General features: G+C 36.3%; 2 protein-coding genes across 8 annotated transcripts in view; one reads left to right on the top strand and one right to left on the bottom strand.

Moving 5' to 3' along the window:
- The window catches only part of GIGYF2 (GRB10 interacting GYF protein 2), a 137,074-nt gene that overhangs the window by 40,200 nt on the left and 69,220 nt on the right, over window positions 1–27,654 (top strand). For 5 of the 7 annotated variants that reach the window (XM_087424676.1, XM_087424675.1, XM_087424677.1 and 2 more), the window contains 3 exons: window positions 7,513–7,624; window positions 12,254–12,365; window positions 13,242–13,282. In XM_087424676.1, coding sequence (XP_087280802.1) covers window positions 7,513–7,624; window positions 12,254–12,365; window positions 13,242–13,282 — 265 coding nt within the window. Of the gene's footprint in view, window positions 1–7,512; window positions 7,625–12,253; window positions 12,366–13,241; window positions 13,288–27,328; window positions 27,399–27,654 lie in introns of all 7 variants that reach the window. The other 2 variants (XM_087424679.1, XM_087424678.1) reach the window with 2 other exon arrangements.
- Window positions 19,255–22,381, bottom strand: KCNJ13 (potassium inwardly rectifying channel subfamily J member 13). The gene is given in 2 exon segments (XM_004427691.3): window positions 19,255–19,877; window positions 21,922–22,381. Coding segments are annotated over 2 exon segments (1,083 nt in total).

Below are 27,654 nucleotides of genomic sequence, written 5' to 3'. Positions count from 1 at the left end.
TTTTTTAGTATATTCACAGAGTTGTATAACCATCACCACTCTGTTTTCATCATTACTTTTTGTGACAACCCTGGGTGTTTCCTGTACACTTGCCATATTTTGCATGAGGAAGTCACTCTATGAAGAAAGAAAAGCTTATTAAAAGAACTCTATTAGAATTATGTTAAGTTCTAAGAAAGGTATGATATTAATCTTTGGTGATTTTCAGCCCTGTACTTTCATAAGCAATTTTTGTTTATAGTTTCTTCTAAAGCAGACTAGTTTTGTATTTTTTCTTGAAATCTGCTATCATCCATGGTCATCAGCAGATATTTTCATTGACCAAAAGATATTTATTGCTGTGAAGAGTACACAGGAAAGAAAGGGTCCTATGTTCAGTTATTGCTGAGAAGTTCTTTTTCAAAACTGACAAATTTCTTTTTCAAAAAAATTGATATCTGGCTATATTTTGGTTTAATTTTTCTTAAAAATATTTTTGTTATGAAGTATTTTAAATTGATAAGTACAGAAAATATTAAAAACACAAGTATATTTGTTATTCAGATATATCAGATCTTAAAATTATGATATATTTGTGTCTTTTTTTGTTTTAAGAAATAAGATTTCTCATACAGTTGAGACTGCCTGGAGTGTACCCCTTTCTTCCTCCCCAGAGATTACTGTGAAGTAGATTACTTTTCTCTTTCATGTTTTAATATTTTCATTACATATTTGTGTATTCATATGCCATAAATGTCTTATTTTATAGGGCTATAAATTTTGTGTTGAAGATAGCATGCTTTTATTATGCAGCATAGTATTCTGCAGCTTGCTTTTTTCTTTTAATAATGATTTTTATATTTATCTGTGTTGATACACATAGCTTTAGTTTATTCATCACTACTGTATAGTATTCCCTATGTGGGAAAATCCACGGTTTTTCCAGTCTTCTCTGGTTGGATATTTACCTTCTCTGGTTGGTTTTCACTTTTTGCTATTACAGATTATACTGCACTAAGCATTCTTAGGACCTGTTATAAAAGTGGAATCACTGGGTTTTGGTTCTTTGCATTTTTTTTTAAACTTTACTCGGTATTGCCACATTTGTTTCTGTAGTGACTGAAGCCAGTTTTGCACTCTCACTAGCAGTATATGAGAAGTCTTATTTTTATGCAACCCTCCAGCTCTTGGTTTTTAAATTTTCGCCAAAATGGTGGCTATGATAGTTGTGTTTTTTTTTTTTTTTTTTAAAGATTTTATTTATTTATTTTTCCCCCAAAGCCCCAGCAGATAGTTGTCTGTCATAGCTGCACATCCTTCCAGCCGCCGCATGTGGGACGCGGCCTCAGCATGGCCAGAGGAGCAGTGCGTCGGTGCGCACCCGGGATCCGAACCCGGGCCGCCGGCAGCACAGTGCGCGCACTTAACCGCCAAGCCACGGGGCCGGCCCCTGATAGTTGTTTTTAATTTGTATTTCACTAGTTATGAGTGAGATTGAACATCTTTTCATATGCTTATGGGCCATTATGGTTTTTGATTTGCCTATGTCCATTTCCCATTGTTTTACTGGATTTTGTCTTTTGTGTTAATTTTACGATTTCTTTATATATTCTTTAAAATCAATAAAATACTTTTTTTTTTTGGCTGAGGAAGATTTGCCCTGAGCTAACATCTTCCTGTATTTTTTAGTACGTGGGCTGCCAGCACAGCATGGCTGCTAACAGAGTGGTGTAGATCTGTGCCTGGGAACCGAACCCAGGCTGCCAAAGTGGAGTGTGCCATACTTAACCACTGGGCCACCAGGGCTGGCACCAATACCTTGTTATAAAAGGTATTTATATTCATTGTAGAAAACACAGAAAGGTATAAAGAAGAAAATCTCACTCATAAGCTCACTATGTAGAGATAACTACTTATTAACATTTAGTGTGTTTTATTGTAGTCTTTTTTCTTTGTATATCTTCAGTTGTCAAAATATACCAATACAGGTTGAATCCAACAGCACATTGAAAGGATTATACACCATGACCAAGAGGGATTTATCCCCAGAATGCAAGGATGGTGCAACATAAGAAAATCAGCATAATATACCACATTAATAGAACGAAGGAAAAAATCCACTTGATTATATCAATTGATGCAGAATAAGTATTTGACAAAATTCAACACCTTTTCATGATAAAGCACTCAGTGCACTAGGAATAGAAGGGAACGTCGTCAATATGATTAAGGGCATTTATGAAAAACCCACAGCTAATATCATACTCGATGGTGAAAGACTGAAAGCTTTTCTCCTAAGATCGGGAACAAGACAAGCATGCCTACTTTCACTACTGATATCCAACATTGTGTTGGAAGTCCTAGCCAGAGGAGTTAGGCGAGAAAAAGAAATAAAAAGCATTCAAATTGGAAGGGAAGAAGTCTATTGTCAGCATAATCCTCAGTGGCTTTTTGGGTAGAAATAGACAAGGTGATTCTAAAATTCATATGAAATTGCAAGCGACCCCCAGTAGTCAAAACAATTTTGAAAAAGAACAAAGTTGGAGGACTCATACTTTCTGATTTTAGAACTTACTACAAAGCTACAGTAATCAAAACTGTAGCAAAAGGATGGACGTATAGATCAGCAGAATAGAATTGAAAGTCCAGAAATAAAACCGGATTGCTCCATACTATTAAATTGCTTTTAAGAAGCTTTGTATGAGGATATCGCTTGTTTCACTGCTGCCATAACTATAGCATTTTAGCATTACTTTTGCTGTGTTCAGTATTTTTATTTCTCAAATTTGTTTTTTTTAATAAGTAATAAATCACATGGTTTAAAAATCAAAATTTACAGAACAATGTATAATAGAAAATCTCTCTCTCATCTCTTCCCCCAGCCACCTGTCTCCCTTTCCAAAAGGCAGCCACTGTTAGCAGTTTCTTGTATATTTTTCTAAGTAAATATGAAATATATTTTCTCTGTTTTTGTACAAATGATGGTGTACACTAAGCATTGTTCTGCACTTCCAACATTGACTATTTTCATTGAAAAAAATTCTCTGCAAATTTGGAAAAAATGTTCTTCCGTTCTTTGAGTTTGCATTTATTTCCCCACTGCAGTGAAGAGTTTTTTCAAATGTTTGCATTTATATTTCTTTTAATTTTGTGTTCTTGTCTTTGCCAATATTTCTTTTGGATATTAATCTTTTTTTTCTTGATTTATACTATTTATATGAGCTAACCCTAACCTGTTAAGTTTTCTGAATTTTTAAATTGCATTTAATTTCATTTATGATTGTTTTAAATACAGAAGCTAATTTTTATATAGCTCAGTATACCCGTTTTAATCTTTTGTGATTATTCTTACAATTTTTAAGCTATTTATCCATGTTTTTAATAATTTCTTTTTATTTTTCCTTAAATGATTTCTTAGAGACTAAATGGGCAAGAAAAGTTTTTTAATAAGTAGGGAGGAGGACTTGCTGCTAGTTACCAAAACATGATTAGGCTTTTAATCAACAGAATGAGTAATTGAATCATCCAGAAACATCCCATAACATTTCTAGGAAATTAATATTTAGTAAGTGGCTATACAAATCATTTGGAAAATCAAAGATTATTCAACAGGTGCTGCTGGGAACTGTTGGTCAACAATTTGAAAAAGAGTAAAGTTAGGTATGCACTACGCCTATGCACCAAATCTTCATTTTATTTTTATAATGGAAAAGTTTATCTTAAGATGTTAAGGTCTGGATGCTATAATTACAGGGGCTTAATGTAAGAATTGGGAATTTTTCACGGTAGTCACAGAAGATCATCAGGGTCACATGATGGAAGCATTTAATGAAATGGAAGCATTTAAAATATCTCATTTAGGATTTCCTGAGATTTACTTCGTAGCCTTTGTTATTTTTAAAATACGTTGGAGTAGGACAGTGCTTAAAGCTGGCAAAAGATTCATTAACATTTTGATGTTTGTCCTTTGGATGGTCACGCACTCCTTCAGGGATTGTTTAGATCTTCATAGATGAGAGTTTTGAATACTTTTTCATCCCATTTACCCCTTTGGGGGAGGTGAATACTTCTAATAACCTAAAATAGCTTCTTGTTGCATAGCTTACGTTTTCTGAAGTTACCTGAAATAGATATTTTATCTTTGAAATGCAAGTTAATTTTATGCTCTCTCTCTCTCTATATATATGTATGCATGCATGCATGTATGTATAAAATGTAACTAGGGAAAAAAGTTTTCTTAGAACAAAATTGATGCTCAGATCTTCTAGTTGCTCTTTTGGTTTGGCATTTCCCTTGAATATATATCTCAGTTTTAAAAGCATGACTTTACACATCACACCTATAGTTTAGGTAGCTGCTATCAGATTGATGTATTTAATTTATTTGACATCAAAGCAAATTACTTCATTTATGCATTTTTGAATATATAATACATGCATGTAAGTAAACAATTCAAAAAGCACTTATAGTGAAAAGCAAGTCTGTGATTCATCCAAACTCATAACTCCCTACTGTTCTTCCTCAGGAGTAACCACTGTTTCCCTTTTCTTGTGTTGCCTTCCAGGTATATTTAATATATCTCCAACTGTTTAAATATCTATTCCTTTAAACACACATACACATATATGATACTATGCTATGCACACAGTTCTACACTTTACTGTTTTCCCCTAAGCATCTACTTAGGAGATAATGGCAAATATTTAGTTTTAATATGTGTCAGACCCTGTTCTAAGCACTTGATGTTTAATGTGTTAAGTGCTTTCAACAACGCATGAAGTAGATTACAAATATTATTCCTATTCACATTATATAGATGAGGAAAATGAGGCACACGGAAGTTGAGTAAAGGAGCCAAAATTCAGTCTCAGGCAATCTGGCCTCTCCATGCTTCTTTTTTTTTTTTTTTGGCGCCTCCATGCTTCTAACTCCAACTGTGCTTTATATCTTTATAGATAAGGTCGACCATATGTAATTGCAGTTTTTGTGGATCAGAAATGGTTGAATATTAGCAATTTCATGTGTTTCAACGTAATAAATAGAGTTGCCTCATTTTTTTAAACAACTGCATAGAATTGTATGTGTAGATGACCATGATTTTTAAATTAACTCCTATTGGTTGATACTTAGCTGATTTCCGTTTTTACTCTTACAAACAGTACTACAGTTAAAGATCTTTCTGCTTATATTATTTTTCACATGTGTAAGAAGAAGAATTGTGTCAAATGGCATGGACATTTGAATATACTTTGAGAAATTGCCTTCCAGAAATTATACCAGTGTGTACTTTCAGCTGCAGTGTATGAGAATGTACGAAAGCATATGCGAGTTTCCCTGCACCCTATAAATGGGTGCCTTTGAGTTTCATCCATGTGATAGTTTGGTAGTGAAGTGTTCGGTGTGTGGGATCCTGGTGTATACACATAATGGAGTTAGCTCTGATCTCTGTTTTTCCAGTATTAGAATGTATTAATCTAGATTTTGGAACTTCAGTCTTGCTTAATTGTGTTTTTAGAGGCATTATTCAATAACTCCACTAGTTATTCTTTGCTAAAACGTTAGTTAATGCATTCGTTTCAACCAGCTTTTTTTTTAAATTAAGTTTTATTAAAATATAGTTTGAAATAAATGTTTTCGAGTTGGGTGTCTCCTTGTAAGTTTTAGTTACTGATTATATCTTAAGTTTTCTTTTTTTTTTTTATCATTTTATTTATTTATTTTTCCCCCCAAAGCCCCAGTAGATAGTTGTATGTCATAGTTGCACGTCCTTCTAGTTGCTGTACGTGGGACACGACCTCAGCGTGGCCGGAGAAGCGGTGCGTCAGTGCACGCCCGGGATCCGAACCTGGGCCGCCAGCAGCGGAGCGCGTGCACTTAACCGCTAAGCCACGGGGCCGGCCCATATCTTAAGTTTTCAATTTTGAAGTTATTTGATTATATGGTTATACACCTATAAAACTCAAACGAAAAAAACTTATTTACGTTGATAAGTTTCTAAAATTTACCTGAATAAATTGTATTGAATAAAATTCTGAAAAGACAAGTAATGAGACAGTTAATGAGGAGAAAATGAACCTATATATTAAAATGAGAAATTCAATAATGAAAGTAGAAGGTTTTAACCAATTACATGTTGATTTCTTCAAAAGAGGTATAGACGTCACATTTCAATTGATTTTGGATCAAAACAGCAAATCAGGACTTTACAGTGGAAAACAATTTGTACTTAAAATATTAGTTAAAATGCAGGATTCGGGGGCCGGCTGGGTGGTGTAGCAGTTAAGTTCCTGCTCTCTGCTTCGACGGCCCGGGGTTCATAGGTTCGGATCCCAGGTGCGGACTGATGCACTGCTTGTCAAGCCATTCTGTGGCGGCATCCCATATAAAGTAGAAGAAGAGATGGGCAGGGATGTTAGCCCAGGGCCAATCTTCCTCAGCAAAAAGAGGAGGATTGGCAACAGATGTTAGCTCAGGGCTGATCTTCCTCACAAAAAAAAATATTCAGGATTCTTTTTCAACCCAACTTTTAAGCCTCACTTCTTCCCTCTGCCAGGAGGCCCCTTGGCTACGGCCAGGCCCCACTTGGGTTTTCCTTACTGTACCGCACCTCTGCAGTTTTGTACAAATATCTATGAGGGTCTAAGTGTCTAGAAAGTATTCAGGTAAGGATATATCCCAACATTTTCTGAGTTTGAAACTGTCTTGTGAAATTCTCCTTCAGACACCCAGGAGTTTTATATTTTATAGATCATTTTTCAAGATTTTTATAATTGCTTCTTGCTTTACCTTTTCCTAAGCCCTATATATTCCATTTATCCAGAAGTGTCAACTACACATATTTTTGGCGCCCAGGCCTCCTGTCTTCCTCTTCATGTTTGAAGGATGCCCACCCACTACTATTTTGTTCTTGATCCTATTCCAGATTGGCTGTGCAAGTGCAGGCTAATGACTGAGTGATTGGGGTTTTGTTTATTTTTTGCAAGCATTGCTTCTCCTGCCCCATTAAGGTGGTTGATCTTAATGTAGATTCTTATTTGGCCTTTCCCCATCATTTCTGAGTCTTGTTATTGTATTAAATACTACATGAAGTTGCTAATTCACATCGGTGAGCAGAATGAGGCAAAAATGATCATTTTTCTCTATCATGCTGCTCTCCATTCAGACCTTTTTCTGACTCCCTCATCTTTCCGCCTTTCACTAGTTAAAGGGCCCTTTCAAAGCAGATCTCTTTTACCAAGTTTTTTCTATTTCTTTCTGCTTCCGGATACATTCAACATTTAAAGTTTGTTTGTTTAATATTTCTTCACAGAACCTAACTTAGTGTAAGGCATTGGTTGTCAATGTTTGTTGAGTGAAATGTTAATTTGAAATTTTCAGCTAAAATCAGGTTTTGGATCATCTTAGTATGTCTTGTAGTTATGGTTTCCCATTGCTAGTAGTAATTAGATTCCATTTTATATATGCATTGGGATATGGGGAGAAGCAACATGCAGTTTTATCTGTTTTATCCATTTTTTTTCTTTTTTTTGGCAGAGAAACTTTTCCATGTCTGTAAATAGTGCTGCTGTCCTGAGATTGACAGGACGAGGAGGAGGAGGAACAGTGGTGGGGGCTCCTAGAGGTCGAAGTTCTTCAAGAGGGCGAGGTGAGCTTTCATGTGAAAAAGTAATAATGGAGGAGGGAGGTGGAGAAGGATAGGGAAATCACTTTAAAAATATTTTAATACTTGATTTTTAAAAAACTGCTCTTTGATATTAACTGCATACTAAATGTCCTGAACATTTGTTTTCTGAACTTTTCTCAGTATATCTGCTCTATAGTCCCTGATTTGGAGCAGTGGAGTTCTAGCATAGAGATTTGAGTGTGAAGGATTTTAGATGGTTCTACTTAACTTTGGCAGATCTTTATTATCTGTATTCCTTGTCCCCAGGGAACCTTGCACTTGGAGAGCCAGAGCTCCCTGAAGTGCCTTGGCTGCTGGAGCAGCACCCTTGTAGGCCTCTGTGACACAGGGTTTCTATCTAAGGCCATGTGCCAAGAGTGTCCCCAGCCAGAGAGAGGCTTTAGTAAAACCTGTCTCATGAATACTAGGGCTATTTTAGGGGGTAGAACAAAAAATAATTATGCAGCAGTCATTTATTTAACTTAGAATTTTATAGATTTCTGTCTTGTCTTAGAAGAATAATTCTTATTTCCATGTTACTTGTTTCTTTGATATCTGCTGCTTATTTTGGGTTCATTGATTTTCTGCTACATAAGGGCATTCTGGATGTTTGTAATATATTTACTTGAGCACTTACCTCTAAGTTGGTTAAATCATAGCAGTAGTATAAACATACCTTGTAATTTTCTTAAAGAGGTCTTTTAGAAAGTCTCCAAAGACAGAGGCTGTTGTCTCCACATATTGCACCACCCAGATTGACATGATCGTGAGTGTGGAGCATCTAAATTCTTTTTCCTTCAAGTTGTACCTTATGAATAGAGTAATTTATACCTAGTCTTTATAGAGACTATATTAAATTGTGCATTCCTGTGAAGAGGTGTCTTTCAGTAGTCCATTCAGAATATGGGAATGCAGGTGTTGTGAATAATGAAGCCAAAACTCTCCACTTGTGGGCCAGATACTATTACTGAGTTATATGTGTTTTTTCCTTCAATTCATATTTATCAGTCTCTAGAACAGTGGTTTTTAACCTGGGGAGTTGTTAGAATCATCTGTAAAACTTACAAGAAATACCTCTGCAATAGAACACTGGATGGTGAGATTTAGGTGTGTGTGTGCTTCAAAAGCTCTACAGGCCATTCAGATTCCCACATGCAGTTAGGTTCCATTGGTCCAGAGTTTGTCTGAGATCTGCATCTTGGTGGTGCGATGGTGTTTTGGAGATGGCTCTGGCCTGCTACTTGGGTGTTTGCTGTGTTTTCCTGTGGTGGGCTGGCAGTGAGGAGAGGATGCACTCAGGCAGCTTTGTCTCTAATGCTTTTCAGGGCAAGTCATGGAGAGATCTTATTAATCAAGAAGTGTGGCCTGCAAGCCAGGTGTTTTATGTGCCTCAAGTGACCACCAACTTTGTGTGCTGGAAATACCAACCAATTTCTCTAAACAGGCTTTAAAAAAAATTCCATATCAAGAAACAAGTGAAGGATTTGTTGAATTTGATAAATTTCTCCCTGCTTTCTGGTTTCTTGAAGTGTTGGGTTATCACATAGGATGGAACTCATGTGCAGAATTTAGACCTGTACAAAAGATAGATACTGTGATGAAAGCAGTGACTTAATTAATATTGACGTGAGAGAATGGCATGCGACTAGTCAAATGAATGAACTGACTTTGCAAAAAATACATCTAACCATTTCCCAACCGTGATTCTTTTTATTGGTCTCATTAGACCATTAATCTGTGGTTGTGTTTTCTTCACTTATTACTTAACTTTAAGTTGTTGTTAAATAATGACTGTTGTGGCTTTTCTTTTGCATGGGCAGAGCTAACATTAGATGATTGTCCTGGCTCTTTCCAACTTGAGGAAACTTTGGTGGAAAATTGACTGACTTCTAGACTTCTAAATGTCACGAACTAGTAAAATTTAAACAAATAAATGGATAGGGAAACAACATAAAGTCATCATCTTTCTATTTTATCTGGTTAAGACATTTAATAATAAAGCAAATCCATACAACTGTCAGCCACTGTCTTCATCGTCATTAAAAGGAAGTATATTTTAATCCCCCAAAAGAATAGGGTGGGGCCGCCCGGTCGCGCAGCGGTTAAGTGCGCACGACTCACTGCTGCAGCAGCCTGGGGTTTGCAGGTTCGGATCGTGGTGCACACTGATGCACTGCTTGTTAAGCCATGCTGTGGCGGCGTCCTGTATAAAGTAGAGGAAGATGGGCACGGATGTTAGCCCAGGGCCAGTCTTCCTCAAGAAAGAAGGGGAGGATTGGCATTGGATGTTAGCTCAGGGCTAGTCCTCCTCACACACACACAAAAAAGAATAGAGTGAAATTTCAGACAGTAGGACAGTCCTTCCAATTTAGCTTTTTGAAAGATTCATCATGTTACATTTACTTGCTCCTTCTGTATGGGCACTACATTTATAGATGATTATGGGCCTTGTACTTAGAAGATTGTTCCTTATGTTTTACAAGCTGGAATGCTCTAGAATCTGATTCTTTTTATGTGCCCACTTACAAAGCTTCGGTCTCATAAGGAGGACCAGTGCCAATACTAGTCATAACTGGCAGAAAATATTTTGTCTGTGGTTTGCTTGTTTTTCTGGCAACCTGAAGGCTATTTTTCATATTCATATGTTTCCAGAATGAAATACTTTTTTAAGGTGCTATGTACTTAATGGTTTTCCTGAGAAAACTGTTTTCTAAAAGGACAGGGGACTTTTTTTCTTTCACCCTAAAACATTGTAGGGGATCACTACAGTGTTGTATAACAGTTTGTATCACACTTTTTTAGGACCTTAAATAAAATATATATATTTCTTAAGGAGAGAGGAACTGCAACTGGGAGTTGACTTTAAGTTACCTTACAGTTAAGTTGGCACAACTGGAAGGTAACCTTAAGATTATTATGGTTGAACCCTAGTCCTCTCTTTCACTTCACAGATGAAGAAATGGATACTTGGACTAGTTAAGAGGGTACCCATTGTTCCTAAAATGTGTATTTCTTAATAAGTTCATATAAAAGTACACTGTATTCTGAGTTAGTTCTTGATAAATTATAACTAAAAAGTAGAAATACTGCATGGATATTTGAAATAATTATTTAACTGAATTATATTTAGCTTTGGAATGCATTCATGCTTTTATTCAAGATTTATCATCATTTTTTTTTATAATTTTATTTATTTATTTTTTTTCCCCCCAAAGCCCCAGCAGATAGTTGTATGTCATAGTTGCACATCCTTCTAGTTGCTGTATGTGGGACGCGGCCTCAGCATGGCCGGAGAAACAGTGCGTCAGTGCGCGCCCGGGATCCGAACCCGGGCCGTCAGCAGTGGAGCGCGCGCACTTAACCGCTAAGCCACCTGGCCGGCCCTATCATCATTTTTATATGGGTGATTTTATACTGTTGGAGAAGCTAGGGATGATGGCTAAGATTTCATCTGAGTATAAATACATTCGTAGACCGCCCCCCCCCCCCCACAACCACTTTCTAACCTGTGTGTTGTATACAAATGGTGCGTGTTAGTTGGGAAATCCTCACACTGTACAGAAAGTATAAAGCTGAAAGTGCATACTGCCTTCTGCCCCCAGACCCAGCAGCTGGATTTATAGCCTTCCTGACCCTAACTATGCAGCTATATCATTTATATAAATGGAATCATTTTTATATGTATTGTTCTTTGGCATGCTTTTGTCATTCAACAGAATAATTTAGATTTCTTTTAATGTCAGTACTTTATCTTCTGTGGCTTCGTAGTGTTCTAGTGAATTGTTTTATCAGAATTTATTTAGCTAATCCTTTATTGATTAGGTTGTTTCTGTTCTTGTTAACTGCAGTGAACATCTTTATACATATGTATTTGCATATTTGTGTGAGTATTTCTGTTAGGATAAATTCTAGTTAGAGTTGTTGAGTCAAATTTTGATAGATTTAACCAAATTGCTCTCAGTAAAGGCTGGTATACACTGGACCCTCTAGAGCCTCTAAATCCCTGCATCCACACACTCTTGCCAGCTCTGTAGTTCAGATTTAGTCCTGATGCTTTCCTTACTTCAGGAGCTGAGCAAAGGGGAAAGAGTGCCTTTGGTGGCTGTGGAATATCTTTAAGGAGTCAGTTCACAAAATGGATAGTTTGGAGTTGACCCTATTAAATTATCGTTTCTCTAGATTTAGATAAATTATTTTAACATTTGTGCTTGGCTTTTGTACTTTATCTGCTTTCTTCTCAAACGTGCCAAATCTTCCATTTCTGTTGAAAATAATCCAATAAAATGTTTAATTTGCAGTAATGGTTTACTGATCTTAGAATTTCACTATTAAACTTTTTATGAAAGAGCTTAATATTGGCACTGTTTTTTGTTCAGGACTGGGACTGGGACTCTTACACCACTTTTCTAACTTGTTTCTTTCAACCTCCTGTGGTCTAACTACTTCAGTGCTGTCATTGGCCTCACAGGTGAGGATCCATTGGGCCTCGCTAAATATTTAAATGTGGACATCTTGCTTTGTATAGAGACAGAACTTTAAAGATTAATCTTTGGTGTTGAACGTGTGCCAGATGTTGACATCTGACTATCATTTTTTCTTTCTTATTTTCAGGCAGGGGCAGAGGTGAATGTGGTTTCTACCAAAGAAGCTTTGATGAAGTAGAGGGTGTGTTTGGTCGAGGAGGTGGCAGGGAAATGCATAGGTCGCAGAGCTGGGAGGAAAGGTAACTAAGGATCCACATCTTGGTGCAAAGGTTTCTTGGTGTAAAAAACTTATGTCTTTGTGCTTTCTGCAGAGGAGAAGCCTCTTGGTACACTTACAAGATTTCATTTTTTTAAAAAATGCTGTTAATTATTGATATCAAGTTATATGTTAGAAATTTTTAAATGATTCTTATTTAAAGGAAGAAGCATTTTAGATAAATAGGTTAATATGTTAGTGCCAGCATGGATATTTAGTAATTAATTGGATTTGCTATTTGATTAGCATGCAGTGGGAAACATTGACATTTTATTGTTTGTTGCTATTAATCAGAGCATCTTCTGTATATTATAGTTTATGACTTTGTATGAAGTCTATCAAGATGAGTGAGGAAAGTTTCACAGAGATATGTACAAAGATGTCCACTGTGATGATATTTATAGTATAAAATAATCGGAAACAAGCCAAACAGCTTAATATCAGCGTGGTTTCTTATATAATGATATATCTACGCAGTAGAATACTACATAACCAGTAAAGTTAGGATGGTTTTGAAAATATTTAGTGATGTGGGAAAACACATTCTAAAAGCAGTATATAAAACTATGCACAGCATATATCTGAATTAAAGCATGTCTATAATTTTAAAAATGTATGTAATTAAAAAGATAACATTTCTGGGTCAGTAGAAGCTAGCCTTTTTGGTAGGTGAGATGGTGGATATATTTTTTTTCATCTTTGTGCTTTTCTTTATTTTCCAAATGTTAGGCAGTAACTGTGTATTTGTTTTATAATTTGAAAAAGAAATGCTTTGAAGAAACATAGGAAAGTGGGTGTCAGGGATGGGAAATCTATGTTACTCTCAGGTCTTGTTTGAAACTTATTTTATCTTTTTTAGGGGTGATAGACGTTTTGAAAAACCAGGACGAAAAGATGTAGGTAAGGTTTTCTTACTGTTTTAGAGTATTTTTAGCTAGACTTCCATGATACTAGTTCTTAACAAGGCTCACATATAAGGATAGATTTATTAAAAATTGACTCAGTTACCTGCACCTCTCCAGTAGATGGAGTTGTAACATTGCTTGCATTTAGAATCCCATGGTTATTTGAGGGTTCTATTGCATGAAACCAGGGATGATGAGTACAGCCATTAGGATTTACTTGATTTATTAACTTTTCATGCCTTTGTGTTCTCTGCAAGGGATGTATTCGTATTTAAGGCTGTCTTGTTAACTGAAATTTCAAGTTAGGGACCAGTCTATTAACTCCTTTTCCTGTGTAGATAGCATCTCACAGGTGAGAAGAAATAGGGAAAAAGCTACAAGGTTTGCCTTTGTATCAGAGAGCAGACCATGAATATTCTTACTTTAGTCATTTATTCATCTGGTCTTTTTGATGTATAATCTTTCTTTTTTTCTTATTTTGAGATAAGAGCAGTCAAAATAAATTATATAGTTAAGGTAGCCAGTGAATTAAGAGGAACATAGAGAACAGGATTTCAGTATTTATGGTGAATTAATTGTAGTTTATATTAGTTTATAGTAAAGGATCTATAATGTTAAGATGGATTTTCTGACTGATTAAAGGCACTACCTTACAAACTGCCAGTAAATCTTAATATCTGAGGGAAAAAATGCCAATTCATGGTAACATTGGAATTACAAAAATTACCATACAAGTTCCAAATTCCTAGAAGTACCAAAAGAGTTCTCCAGAGCATAATTGTGCCTGACAGTGGTAAACATCTGAAAAACATATGTTAAATATATAAATATTATTCACAGACTGATTGGCAGATTGTTTTCTTAAAAACTAAGTAGTTATAACAATCAACTTTGCATGACTGTTTCCATATGAAATTCCTTTTAACATATCAGTTATTTAAATTTATCACTCATTAACATGGCATTGGGAATAATCAGGTATATTAATGAAAAACCGTTAAATGAGTGTAGCATGAAGAAATTTGGAACAGAATGGGTAGATAACTTGTTGCTAGTTGAATGGCTTTACTCGTATTCTAGACTATTGGTTAAGTATTATTCTGGGGGATTTGTCAACACCTCTGCTCCCATCCTTCTCTGATTCAGTACTTTTGCCAATGAATATGGAGAGGCACTGAGGAGTCATTTAAAGAGTACAGGGTTTGGAATGAGAAGATCACCAATAATCTAAGCTCTCAGATGTTCAATAGGCTCATAATGAATGGAGGTGATAATGCCTTACAGAAGTTTTAGGATTAAATAAAAGTATATGGACTCATTTATTTGTTCAACAATTATTGAATTCCTACTCATGATAGGCCTTGTGCTAGGGTGCCGAATAATTATTCTTTTTCTTTGGATGACAGTGTTGGTGTGTGATCAGATTTTCAAATCATTCACTGTCCAGAGGGATAGCTATAGAGTGGAACAGTTGGGACTTGGGATCAGAATTAAGATGGAACAAGAGACCAGATCTAATGAAATGGAAGTTTAACAGCAGAAAATGCAAAGTCTCACATAAGTAAACTCTCTAGGATTTAACGTATGGAGTACTTGTGTAACAGCAGCCTGCTGGGGAAAGGCACAGCCTTCTCAGCTGACTCTGTGCTTGATGTCAATCAGCAGTGCCGTGGTGTCCCGGTGCAGCATTTACTGGAACTAAAGTGTCCTCTGTGAGTCAGGTGATAGAGAGGCCCACTGTCTTTTATGTCATCACAGGGCAGCTTAAGTATTGTGGTCAGTACTGGGACCACACCTTGAAAGGATCCATACATTGGAGTAGGATGGTTGGGGCGTTTGTAGCCCTGTGATGGGGAATGCATGAAGGAAATCGGGCTGTTTTACATAGGAGACAAGACTATGGACAGGACAGAGTGGAGAGGAGGGTTTATAGGGTCTCTCTGCAAATATTTGTTTAACAGTCATGTGAAAGAGGAATCAGACTTGATCTGTATGAGTCTAAAGGGTAGGTTTAAGGAGGCAGATATTTGATACGATCTAATAATTAGAGTTGTCCGAAAATGGCTTCGGTTGCCTTGGGAAAATAGTGTTTCCTGTCATGAGAATAGCTTGATATTAACTATTTGACACATAGTCACACTTTGGTGGTTTGGACTAGATGAGTATAAAGTTCTTTTTCATCATTATTTGCCGTCCTCGTATTTTAACTGTATTAATTCAATTAGGGTAATTTCTCCAGCCCTCCTCTGTTAAGAGTGTAGGTTCTTTTGTTTGCATCCTATAGGTATATCTTTGAAAAGGCAAGTTCCATAAAACTAAATTGGTGTGAAGTGGTGACAAATATTAAAGTTTTTCCTACTAAAAACAATTTCCAGGGCAATTTCCACATGTGTATATTCAAATATATCGTAATGGCTTTTATTGAATGCTTTTTGATAAGATGCTTATGTCAGGTTATTAACTGTGCTAATGATTCTGAGCTTTTTGTAAGTAATCCACTTTTGTTGAAAATATTGTAGATTAAAAAAATTGCTCATAATTGTATCTTAAATTTTTCAAGAGTAGCAGTACTAAACTAGTTTGTTGGGACACACTGATATATTGATCAATTGTGACTTGTCCTATGACATCAAAGTAAGATAATTTGAGTCCTGAAGGTTCCAGAATGATTTGTTCTTTTTTTTTTTTTTTTAATTTTATTTATTTTTTCCCCCAAAGCCCCAGTAGATAGTTGTATGTCACAGCTGCACATCCTTCTAGTTGCTGTATGTGGGGTGCGGCCGGGGAAGCGGTGTGTTGGTGCGCGCCCGGGATCCGAACCCCGGGCCGCCAGCAGTGGAGCATGCGCACTTAACCGCTAAGCCACAGGGCCGGCCCTGATTTGTTCTTTTTAAAATTAGAAATGGTTCTTATGTATTTGCTTCTTTTTTTTTAAATTTTTTAAATTTTATTTATTTATTTTTTTCCCCAAAGCGCCAGTAGATAGTTGTTTATCATAGGTGCACATCCTTCTAGTTGCTGTATGTGGGACACGGCCTCAGCATGGCCGGAGAAGCGGTGCGTCGGTGCGCGCCCGGAATCTGAACCTGGGCCTCCGGTGGGGGAGCGTGTGCACCTAACCGCTAAGCCACGGGCCCGGCCCTGTATTTGCTTCTGACATGGAGAGAAATGGGTGGAATTAGAGACATCTGGGTAAGAATCGTGCATAACTGCTGTGAATACTCGGAGAATGTGGAAGTAGAAAAAGGCCTGTGATATTGGGCTTATAATTCTTACTCAATAGGAATTGATAGCTCCATGGGGGAGATTAGTTCCAGTGATCATCTTATAGTATGATTCTGATAGGGTGAAATTAAAAGATCATTAAAAAATAAAAAATGATCCAGACGATACCAGTAGGTTCAGCCCAGTGTCATACCAATTAGTGTGTTTTGGTGTGAAATACTTTGAAGTAGACATATCAATTTTTGGTTATTAGGCTGCTACTGGCAGTTGGTACTATGGGCTTGTAGATATATGACACTAGGCCTTATGATTTTTAGTAACTATTTATCTCCAGTTTGTTGGGGCTGTCATACTATCTGTATTGGTTTCCAGAAGCATTTTTTAAGTTAGTTCCAACGTCGTCTTCCTGATCATGTGTTTGCGATACCATCACTGAGCTCCCAGGTGGCCCAGGTTAGTGAGCTGTACAGCCAGGAATTAGAGTTGCCATTCCCACCTCCCAATAGTTTTCCCCCTCTTCCCATTTGCACTCCATTCTCCTGAAAGGGTAATGGTATCTTTGCAGAAAATGTAATTTTTAATGTAGAAACTGATTCTTTGAAGCGAAAGAATCACAGACAGTGCTTTCAGAAGCTTTCAGCTCCCTAGACAAAAGTTTTTGATTGCATTTCTTAGTTGTCTATGTGTGAAACGTTTATTAAATAGCATTAGTATACCTAACAGAGTTTTTTTGGGATGTGTGTGGGGAAGTTACATCTAGTTTTCAGATGCGAAGTTTACGTATAAACAGTGTGCTGTGGGACTCAGCTGACTTGAATGGAGAGCATGCTCTGTCTATGGGGAGACTCAGATCCCAGATCTTCCTCACTTGTTGTGTCACTTTGGGCAGCTTCACTTAACTGTTGGAATTGTGATCTATGTAAGTGATGTAGAGCTCCAAGGAAAAAAACATACCATGTAAATTTTCAATAACTACTTTATTTTCACAGGTTAGGTGAATCTTATTGCTTTATTATAGAAATAAGAATTCTTGCTCTCTACATGTGTTACAACAGTGTGGGTTGGAAAGAAAAATCTGTCGTCTGGCTAGTACTTAAGAATGCCTAAGATTTTCAAACAGCAAAAGTTCACAAAAATTAAGTTTCTGTGTCCTTGGTATTCTTCTGCTATTATCAGTCTTAGACCACTCCAAAGTTCTTCTTTATTTTCTTTTCCTTTTAGTCAAAGAGTAGAAAAATGTGACTTGCTGCTGTGCCCTGCTCTTCACAACTGCTTGCCTTTACTCAGCTAGTATTTATTCCAAGAGATGATTCCTGTGTGGGTCGTCACCAGTAGGGAGGGTTAATCTTTCACTTTTCCCACATAAACCTGAGTAAGGGAAGTTTCAGAAAAGAAGAGCCAGCCACAAATCTATTTGAAATCTGATAGGGTGACTTTTTTGGTTCTTGTTTTGTTTGAGGACAGTTTGATTTTTTTATTGAAATGAGAAGTATTCAAAGGATAGTCTTAAACTGGAGGTAAGGGAAAGGTTCATCTTAGTATATGTAAAATAAAAAAATTAAACAGAGAAAGCATAATTTTTATGGAGTATTAGATTTGGAAAGAAAGAATAGAGTTCATCTGTCCAACCTCCCACTGGTGAATAAACACTCATTTTGTGTTTATAGAAAAAACTATTTGAAGCTGGAAACAGGAATTTGGGTTTGAAAATACTTTGTTGCCTAATAATTACTTTTTGCTTTGTCTATTGTAGATTTTTTTCCCTAGTTGAATTATATCTAACTAAACCTTTATATCTACAAAAACTTAAATATATTTGAATTTGTGAGTTATTTAGAGCTGTCATGGTTTTTTATAACACTGAGTGAATGAATGATAGGTAGGAAGGGAATGTTTTTACTTAAGTTGGAAGCCATTCAGGTGAATAGTTTATTATAATTTTTAAAGCACTATTTGATTATTATGCAGGGTGGCTTTAATGTAGATATAATTTTGCATCTCCTTGCCAAAAATATGACCCTACGGATTCCTTTCAGGCTGGAGCTTGTCTTATTTGCTCTGATCACTTTCTGCCACACATATATGACCATGTGCATGTTTGGGTGTCATTCTCAGATGCTTTTAGGATTATGTATAAGTCTATACTTTGATCTTTTTCTTATGAATTTTTGTTCTTAGCTGTTAAAAACCAAGGGAGTAATACTTACCCTGGTTTTGTAGTATTAGGAACCAAAGGAATGATCTTTGTTGTCTTGAAAAAATAAGAGTTTTAAAAGGATGTTCACTAAATATTGTGAAATCATCATTCTACCCAGGGAGTTATGTTTGCCACTAGACTGTTGTTTCAACTTGCAGATGAAATTGAGAGATTTGGGGTTGATTTGCTGAAGAGTTCAGCTTGTTAAACTTCACTGTCCATTTTACCTTCATTTCTGGTATCATACGACATCCTTATAAATTCATCAACAACATTTCTGTATAAATATCTGTCATGTTGAGGCATTGATTTCAGCAGATAACCACAGATACAAACTTTGTGAAGTAGAGTGTTATATTTCCAGAATGTGTATTGTTAGCTCAGCGATTTTTTTATGGGCATAGGCTTGATCACCATGATGTAATCAGAGAGATGTAATCAGCATTGAGAAAAAAAGAAAACATGAGATGTGATGAAGGAAAAGTGGCTGCGTAACTGGCTGGGTGTATTTAATAGATTAAAAACTAGGGTGCTGGGGACACGTCTTACTCTGTCAGTCCTGTTTCAGAGATCTGAAAATTGTCAGTGCTTTGTCCATTGATATGGGTGTCCAGGTCAGTCTTATTTGGGCTCTAAGAGACCAGAGGAGTTGGAAGTTCAGGAACAGTCTTGTCAAAATTCTCCATCTTGATTTGATATTCACCTTTGGAACCCCGGGTCAACAGAGATGCAAAACAGTGATGTAACATGATCTCAGAGGGTAGGTAGGATGTCCTCCTTTGGCATATTTCTCCAGTGCCTTCCTGCATTGCTGAAAGGAACACAACTAATTCAAAGTGGGGAGGATTTTCATGCTGGAGCAGAGTAGCCAGGGGACTTGATGGTGTAATGGAGTGATAGTAGGTTAGTGGAAAGATAAAGAACGGACATTCCTCAGAACTGATGCCATCAAGGTGGAAGTCCACACTGGTCTGATAGAGTTTGCCTTTTTCTCTTTCCTGATAGAGTACAGCTGAGACCCGAACACTGGTTAGAGGGCTTGGTCGAGTGTTGGCCACTTGGAAAATCAGATTAGGTTTGCCATCTATGTGAGCTACTACCGCTAAATCAGTAAAACGAATTGAGAAAGCTCGATTTTTTGGCCGGGCAATCTTCGCCACAAAGGCACCTGAATTAGAAACCAGTGAATCTTTTTTTAGAATGAACACTTTAAATGTTAATATCCTTTCTGAATGAGAAGACTATATCAAATAGTTAGACATTTCTTGGTGCCATGCCTTCCAAGTGAGTCAGGAATTGAACTCATTCTTCATTAGGGTAGTCTTATTTGCCTAAAGAATTTACATACATTCTTATTTAAAAACTATGATTTCAAAATGGATAAGCAAAATTCTTTTTGTTACATAGAAATGTAAAACCTTATCCTCTAGTTTGTTATAAAGTCAAAGAAGGGTCATTTCCTCTATTCCTGCCTTACTTTAAAAAAATATAACAGAAAATAAATGCAATTTAGTTGCAACTAGATTACTTCAACTTGAAGTAGAGATTAGATTCAGAGTAGAATGATTTGGTGTGGGGAGGGGACCAGTAGAATGCATGATACATTGAAGAATTTTTTAACTTTAAAACTTGTACAAACTTTTTTTTAGAAGACTCTAGCTCTAAGGTGATTTCAGTGTACCTTTCAAGTGCATCCTCTTTGTGCCCCCAAGCTATAGATCAGGGTTGTTGTTTTGTTGTTGTTGTTTTGTTTTGTTTTTTTGTGAGGAAGATCAGCCCTGAGCTAACATTCGATGCCAATCCTCCTCTTTTTGCTGAGGAAGATTGGCCCTGGGCTAACATCTGTGCCCATCTTCCTCTACTTTATATGGGACGCTGCCACAGCACGGCTTGACAAGTGGTGCGTTGGTGCACACCCGGGATCCGAACCTGCGAACCCTTGGGCCACTGAAGCAGAGCACGCGCACTTAACCATTACGCCACCGGACCAGCTCCCTAGATCAGGGTTTTTTTTAACCACTTATGTACCAGAGATCTTGTTGGCAGGCTGGTGAGGTCTATGGATCTCTTATCAGAATTATATTTTAAATGCATAAAAATAAAATACATACAAAAGAAATCAAATATATTGAAATCCAATTGAACATTAAAAAAATTATAATACTATATGTGCTTTATTAATGCATTAAATAACAAAATATAGTTCTGGGTTTAGTACTGTAATTTTGGAGTATTGTAGTGTGATATGAACGTATCTGTAGTTTCTGTTTATATCAAAGTTACAGGTATTGATGATGCTATTGTTTTTTGTTGTCTACATTTATAATCAAAGGAAATGCCAAATTTCAGTTAGGGGTTAGTGAAAAAAGTTGCAGGTTTTTCCTGTGTAAGTTCACAAATCCCCTAAATTTTATCTAATGACTAACTCAGTTTAAGAACTCTTGTGGTAAAGGTTAAGTGATTTGTTACAGGTTATAGAGCCAGTTGGTGGCACACTGGGACTTCATTCCAGATCACCCTTCATATGGCCTATTGCTTACCTTCCCAGATTATTATTGGGTAGTGAGTTAACACCAGGTTTTCTTTTTGCTTTATTTTTTGATTTTTTAATTGTATATCTCACTTATAAAAATTACACTAGCCCTACTTTATTAGAGGAAAGAGTCTTATGTATTACCAGGTTTATAAGCAAAGTTTCATAATCTTTGTAGCCATATTTCCAGTGCATTTTGCTAAGGATGTATATACTTGTTCTCTAACATATAATGTTTGGTGCTCACTAGTATTGAATAAATGTTGAAAAGATAAACTCAGAGGAGAAAGTTCTAGCCCAGTAAAGAAAAAAAAAAATCAAATTCCTCTGTTAGGTAAAATGACTGTCCAAATATGCGTTGAACTTACTTATCCACTTATTTAACAAAATATTTAGCTTCTCTGAAAAACTCGTTTTAGACCTTTTTTTTGGCATAAGATGTTGCTACAAGTTAGTGTCATCATGATCCCTTTTTTCTTAAGAAGTTGCAATAGGTAAAATTGAAGTATAGGATCAAGTTTCTTATGATTACTCCTGTCGTTTGGACCTAGACTCTTTCTTTCAGTCTCAGGCATTACCTGCTAATAATGCAAATAAATTATCCTATAACACAATTGCTTATAACTGACTATACCCTGTCCTAAACATTTGTAATTTTTTTAAGAACAAAAACAATTACCTGTGATAAAAGCCTCTAGCATGAGGCCTAGGAGCATTTGTATGGCAAGTAGGGCGATTGCACTTGGACAGTCACCACTGGGGAACATGGTACCATAACCAATTGTGAGTTGTGTCTCCAGGGAGAAGGAGAATGCAGCTGTGAAACTGGTGATGTACTTGACACAGATAGTGTGGTTTTCAGGTGGAGCATCATGATCTAGTTCCAGATCACCATTCATCTCAGCTAGCACATACCAGAGCACTGCAAAGACAAGCCAGTGGACAACAAAAGAAGCAGAAAAGACCAACATCATCCAGCGCCAGCGCATGTCCATTAGGATTCCCCAAGCATCTCGGAGATATGCAAGACCTCTTTGAGCGCCATCCATTTGGAGTGTGCTGTGGCCATCCTTGGTGACCATCCTCCGGTATCTCTGAGTTAGGAGAGGAGCAATGACTTTGCAATTACTGCCATCCATCTCAGGCTGTAAATCTCTGAAAGCAAGAGTAAATTAGTAAGCCCTTAACTGTTTAACAGTTAATATTAATAAATTCTGAGACCTCATTCACCTTTTAATTTCTTTGGTATGCTTCCCTGACTACTGGGCAGGCTTTCCCAGTCTGACAGGTGTCTCTCTTTTCTCTTTACATAAGGGGGCATTTACTGACTAAGTCACTTATTTGATAGCTAAAGGATATCTCTTACTGTTTCCATGAATGAATGTTAAAATATTATTTGGCATTTTAACATTTCCAAGTATATTTTAAAATCCCTCAGGGTTGGGATTATAGTTCATGTCTTTTTGACCCCTTGTATCTTTCTTATACAAGTCCAGGCATCAAGTATTTATTGATTTGAATAAATATTACGTGTAAATAACAACTTTTCATAATTAATTAGTAATTTGTAATTATGAGTAACTCGTAATTAAAAGGAATGTTAAATATATGTGTTCCTCTGTGTAAATAAATAGAAATCATTTGGAAGTGTAGTGTTAAACTGTCTGCAAATGCTTTGAAGCCAAACTTAGTGCTAGGACAAGACTAAGCTTTTAGAGATCCATAGTTCTAATGTATGCTTTATAATTAGCCTATTGAAGTTTTATGATTAGGTTTTATTTGTTTTTGTCGCTTTGTGACCATATTCATGGAGTCTTTCCTTCCCTGGCTGATGGATTGCTGCCATTTTGAATATTCTAGATTCTGATTAGATTGTGGGGTGGAGAGAGAATTATTTTCTTGGCAAAATAAGAAATTCCAGGTAGAGATTCCTAGATAACACGAGTTTTGAAAATAAATAAACCAGAAGAAAAAGCTTCAAGTTTAGTGAACTAGAGTAATCATTAAGACATTAATGGCAATTTAAAAAAGATAATATAGTTAGCTTTTAGCTATAAACCATTTTCATCAGTGGTTATGCTTTTCTCTGTGTGGTGAGTAGAATCTAATGTGTGCTTTCCATGTGACCATCCTTGCTTATGACAGAGGTGTGTAGAGGCCACTAGGAACAGAATGGGGAATGCAACATCGCTTCCCTGAGTGCTCCTCTCTTCTTTGCCACAATCCAGTACTAGGAGTTTATATTTGACTCTTTCTTTGCTTCTTCCTTCAGAAGTAGATGCCTTTGGGAGTGTTGCATATCCCCTGCCTACCTTTTGAATGACGGTGACGCTTAAGAAGGGGACTAGAGGCATGTGGAGCTAGGTTATTGCTTGGGTTTGCTGGATCCTTCCTATGTATAGGGACTTTGGGCTTTGGAGACTGCCTTCCTGTGTTGTTGGAATTGGACATTGGCTGGCTGGGTATATACTTTTCCTTTTGTCCTGAGGCTAATTTAGCATATATTGGTGATATTAGAGGCATTCTCTTGTATTTTCTTTAGATTTGAGTTGCTGATGGAACACTGGGATGATTGTTAAATTTATTTAGATTAGATGGCCATTTTGGTTTCATATTATGAACTTAAAAAAAATCTTAGGACATTAATGTTTTATAATTTGTTGTCCTAACAAGTTGTCATTATGATTTTATTTAGTGTATTTTTTTTCTTGATACAGCTATTTAATGACTCATTTTGCTAGATTCTTTAAATGTTTTAGGAGACCTGATCTCTGCCCTTTTGGAAATCATAACAACAACAACAACAAAATATTCATAGGCAGTGTGCTAGGTGCTTTCGTATTGCATTATCTCTAATTCTTTGGTATCTCAGCGAGATAGACATTATTATCCTATTTTTCAGATGAGGTCACCAAGGATCAGACAGATAAAAGAAACCTACACAAGGCAGATGGGGGCCTTGGATTATTTTCCAAGTCTGGCTGACTTCACAGCTGGTTAATTTTTTTACTACAAGAAGGTGTCTATTTAGAGAGTTTGGTGAAATAAAAATCTTTCCCAAGATGATTGGTATTGCATTCACAAAATAGTTTTTGGCAGCCAGATTTCTAGCACCTTTAGTAGATGCCCTTCCTGTCCCCATAACTGTCTCAAGTATCTGTTTTAAACCATTGTTAATTTTATACATGGTTCTTACAACAGTAATGATTAATAATATTAGCTAATATATATTGTTTATTATGTGCTAGGAATCGTACCAAACACTTCACATGTATTAACTCCTGTGAGGCCAATAGGCAATGCCTGGCACAAAGTAACCTCTCAGTGAGTATTAGTTGCTTTATTGTTATTGATAATGTTCCTTAACTTTCACAGTAATAAGTACCATTATTATTCCTATTTTACAGATAGTAAAACTGAGGCACGGTGAGTTTCCTAAGATCACAAAGGTAGTAATTGGTGGTGAATCCTCTACCAAGTCCAGAGTCCATAGTTAGTGCTGTATTGCCTCAAAAATAGACATTTTGACCCTGGTAGGCTTTCATGCATAACACAGTGTTCCATTTGACTAGTTTTATGTTCCATTTGACTAGTTTTGTTCAAGAGCCACCACAGAATATTTGTTCTTCAGGAATGCTTAGGTTCAGACCTTTGATTTGTAGGCAAGAAATATGTTTTCAGTTAAAGAGGACATCTTGCAAGATTTGAAGATTAGTACAGTCAGAATTATTACACAGTCTAGTCTTGGATTCCATAGACCAGTAGAATTAAAACAAAACATGGAGAGGGGAATTCTTACATAGTGTTGCCAAATTTGTGTTTTGCCAGGTGAGAAAATAATTTAAAAAATATAATACTACCGTCATAATTTTATAACAGAAAAGACATTTTGACGCTTGAAGAAGAAGAAGGATATAACAGTAAAGGATAGTTGGCTGCCTTCACAAAGGTTGTGAACCACTGCATGGTTCTGCATTGTCCTTCATTGTTCTTGCTTCCTGCCTGTGTGAAAATGCCCATCATGGACCTGTACACTAGCTCTTGTTCCATTTGTGGAACCACTGATTACTTATTGTTTCACAGTAATTTGGGGGTAAAAAAGCTCCATGATTCTTCTTGATTTTCAGCCTACTTTATTAAGTTCTAAAATTCATCATCTGGGGAGATAGCCTTTCTATACTACTACGGCCAGTAAAATTAATTATTCTCATTTAGGCCTTTTCAGGATTGTTGCTTGTTAACCTATAGCTTTTGTAGCACTCTTGCTCCAGACTTTTACAATTTAATCCTTTTTCTCTTGTAACTAAATAACTAAACACATGGAAAAACCTGTGAACAGGGAGGTCAAAAGGCTAACTAACATCAGAATAGTGAAGCAGTATCTTTTTTTTTTTTTTTGCTGAGGAAGATTTGCCCTGAGCTAACATCTGTTGGTAATCTTCCTCTTTTGGCTTGAGGAAGATTCGTCCTGAGCTGACATCTGTGCCATTCTTCCTCTGTTTTGTATGTGGGTTGCCACCACAGCATGGCCTCTGACGAGTGGTGAAGGTTTGCACCAGGAACTGAACCCAGGCCGCCGAAGCAGAGCATGCCGAACTTAACCACTAGGCCACGGGGCCCCCCCCAGTATCTTTTTTTATATATAAAACCTTGCTAGATCTTGTTTAGATTGTGTTGGAAAGTGAAGTAGTTGAGAGAAGTAAGATTTTGATCCCCACTTAACTGATTACCCTGAATAAGTCCATTCTTTAGTATAATGAAGACAAGGTGGGTAATCTAGCCCACCAGGCTCTGGCTCTGTTGGTTACATAGCTGTGTCAATTTGGGCAAGCCACCGAATCTCCTTGGCCGGGCTTCCTTATATTAAAAAAAGAAAGAAAAAAGGGAATTAAATAACATGATCCCTAAAAACCCTGCGTGTTTGTAAGCTTATTACCATGTCCCTGAGCTGACAGAGATTTCCTGCATGATTTTTTTTTTTTTCTGTATGATTTTACATCTGCTTGTATGGTATTTTAAAAAATTATATTGTTGTTGCCTGATATATATGGATTTTCTTTCCATCAAATTTAAAAGTGTCTGATAGACAGGTGTTATGTTTATACTATTATATTTCAAAGTAATTTTCATATCTTCACAGGCACACAAGTACTTTTTGAATGTATTTGTCTTAGTTTATATTTATATGATTCGCATCAAGTGATCCCAATAGAAAGTAGAATCAAAGCTTGGGAAGGTTTGCTTGTATCTCTGTGTGTGGGCTGTAAAATATTTGCCTGTTTATAAACTGTTTGGTGGAAAAATAGTGCTTTATAAAAATGATAGTTTGGCTTCTTTATTTGACGTCAAAATAATGGATTCATTAGACTCATTAGGTTGTAGCACTTAATTTTTTATGTCTTTTGTTACCATGTTGTAATGTAGTAGTGTAGTTCATATTAAACAGTTAAGGTATAGACTATAACTACAAATATTAAATGATTACAGTATTACAATGTGTTTCTTCACGTCTGGTGAAAACACTTTAAAGGCTGTAGAGAGTCTTATAATCATGGTTCCTGCCCTCCATAAATTAGGGCAAGCAATGTGCATTCTAATTCTATTATATAAGCTCAGAAATTCTTTTATATTTTAATTTCTTGTTTGCAGAAGCATCTAATTTCAGTAATAATTCCATGCTTAAAAAGAATTTAAAATTAGGTTACTCATCTGTTTTTTCATGGATTAAAAAAATAAAAGTGATTTTTTTTTTTTTGGTCATTTCTTTTTGAATGCTCATTTTGGGTTTCTTTAATCCCTTCCAAAAGAAAAAGGTGTATTTTTTTAAAAACCACTGAATTTTTTTCTGGGGACTTTCTCTTCTGCTCATTTCTGTATTATAATGGAGAATTAGTATATATTTAATAAAACAAAATTTTCAGTAATGCTTTCAGTAGGGCTATTATTCCATTTCTAAAATTTAAGGAAAAAAAATAAAGAGCCTTAATGTATGACCCTATAAGTAATGTCTTTGTTTTAAAACGCTATTGGCAGTATTTAGCTCTGTCCCTATATGCCAATCAATTTCTTTCTCTGTTCCCCTCAAGGAAAGGAGTAAGAATGAATATTATTTCATGTACTCACCAGTTCTTTTGCTGGGTCAGCCTGTATGCACAGGTAGGTCTTGAGAAAACTTTTGGAGTCTGTCTTTTTGATGAGGTAATTTTAGTCTACAAGTTTAGTTTGTAGGTTCTCTTCTTGGACTGGGTTTACCGTTCACATTCCTCTGTTTATAATGTCGTGGGGGCTGGTTTCAGCTGAAGCTGATGTGATTGGTCACTTAGTCTGCAGGGGGGCCAATTAGCTCTGATCATGTGGAAAAGAATGCTGGTTTGTTAGGAGGTCTTTCTTTACCCAACACAAACCTTAACAA

The sequence above is a fragment of the Ceratotherium simum genome, chromosome 37 (genome assembly GCF_057802395.1).
Source record: "Ceratotherium simum simum isolate JZ-2026a chromosome 37, ASM5780239v1, whole genome shotgun sequence".
Taxonomy (NCBI): Eukaryota; Metazoa; Chordata; class Mammalia; order Perissodactyla; family Rhinocerotidae; genus Ceratotherium; species Ceratotherium simum.
The sequence above is the reverse complement of the archived record's forward strand: the minus strand, read 5'-3'. Positions and strand labels throughout refer to the sequence as shown.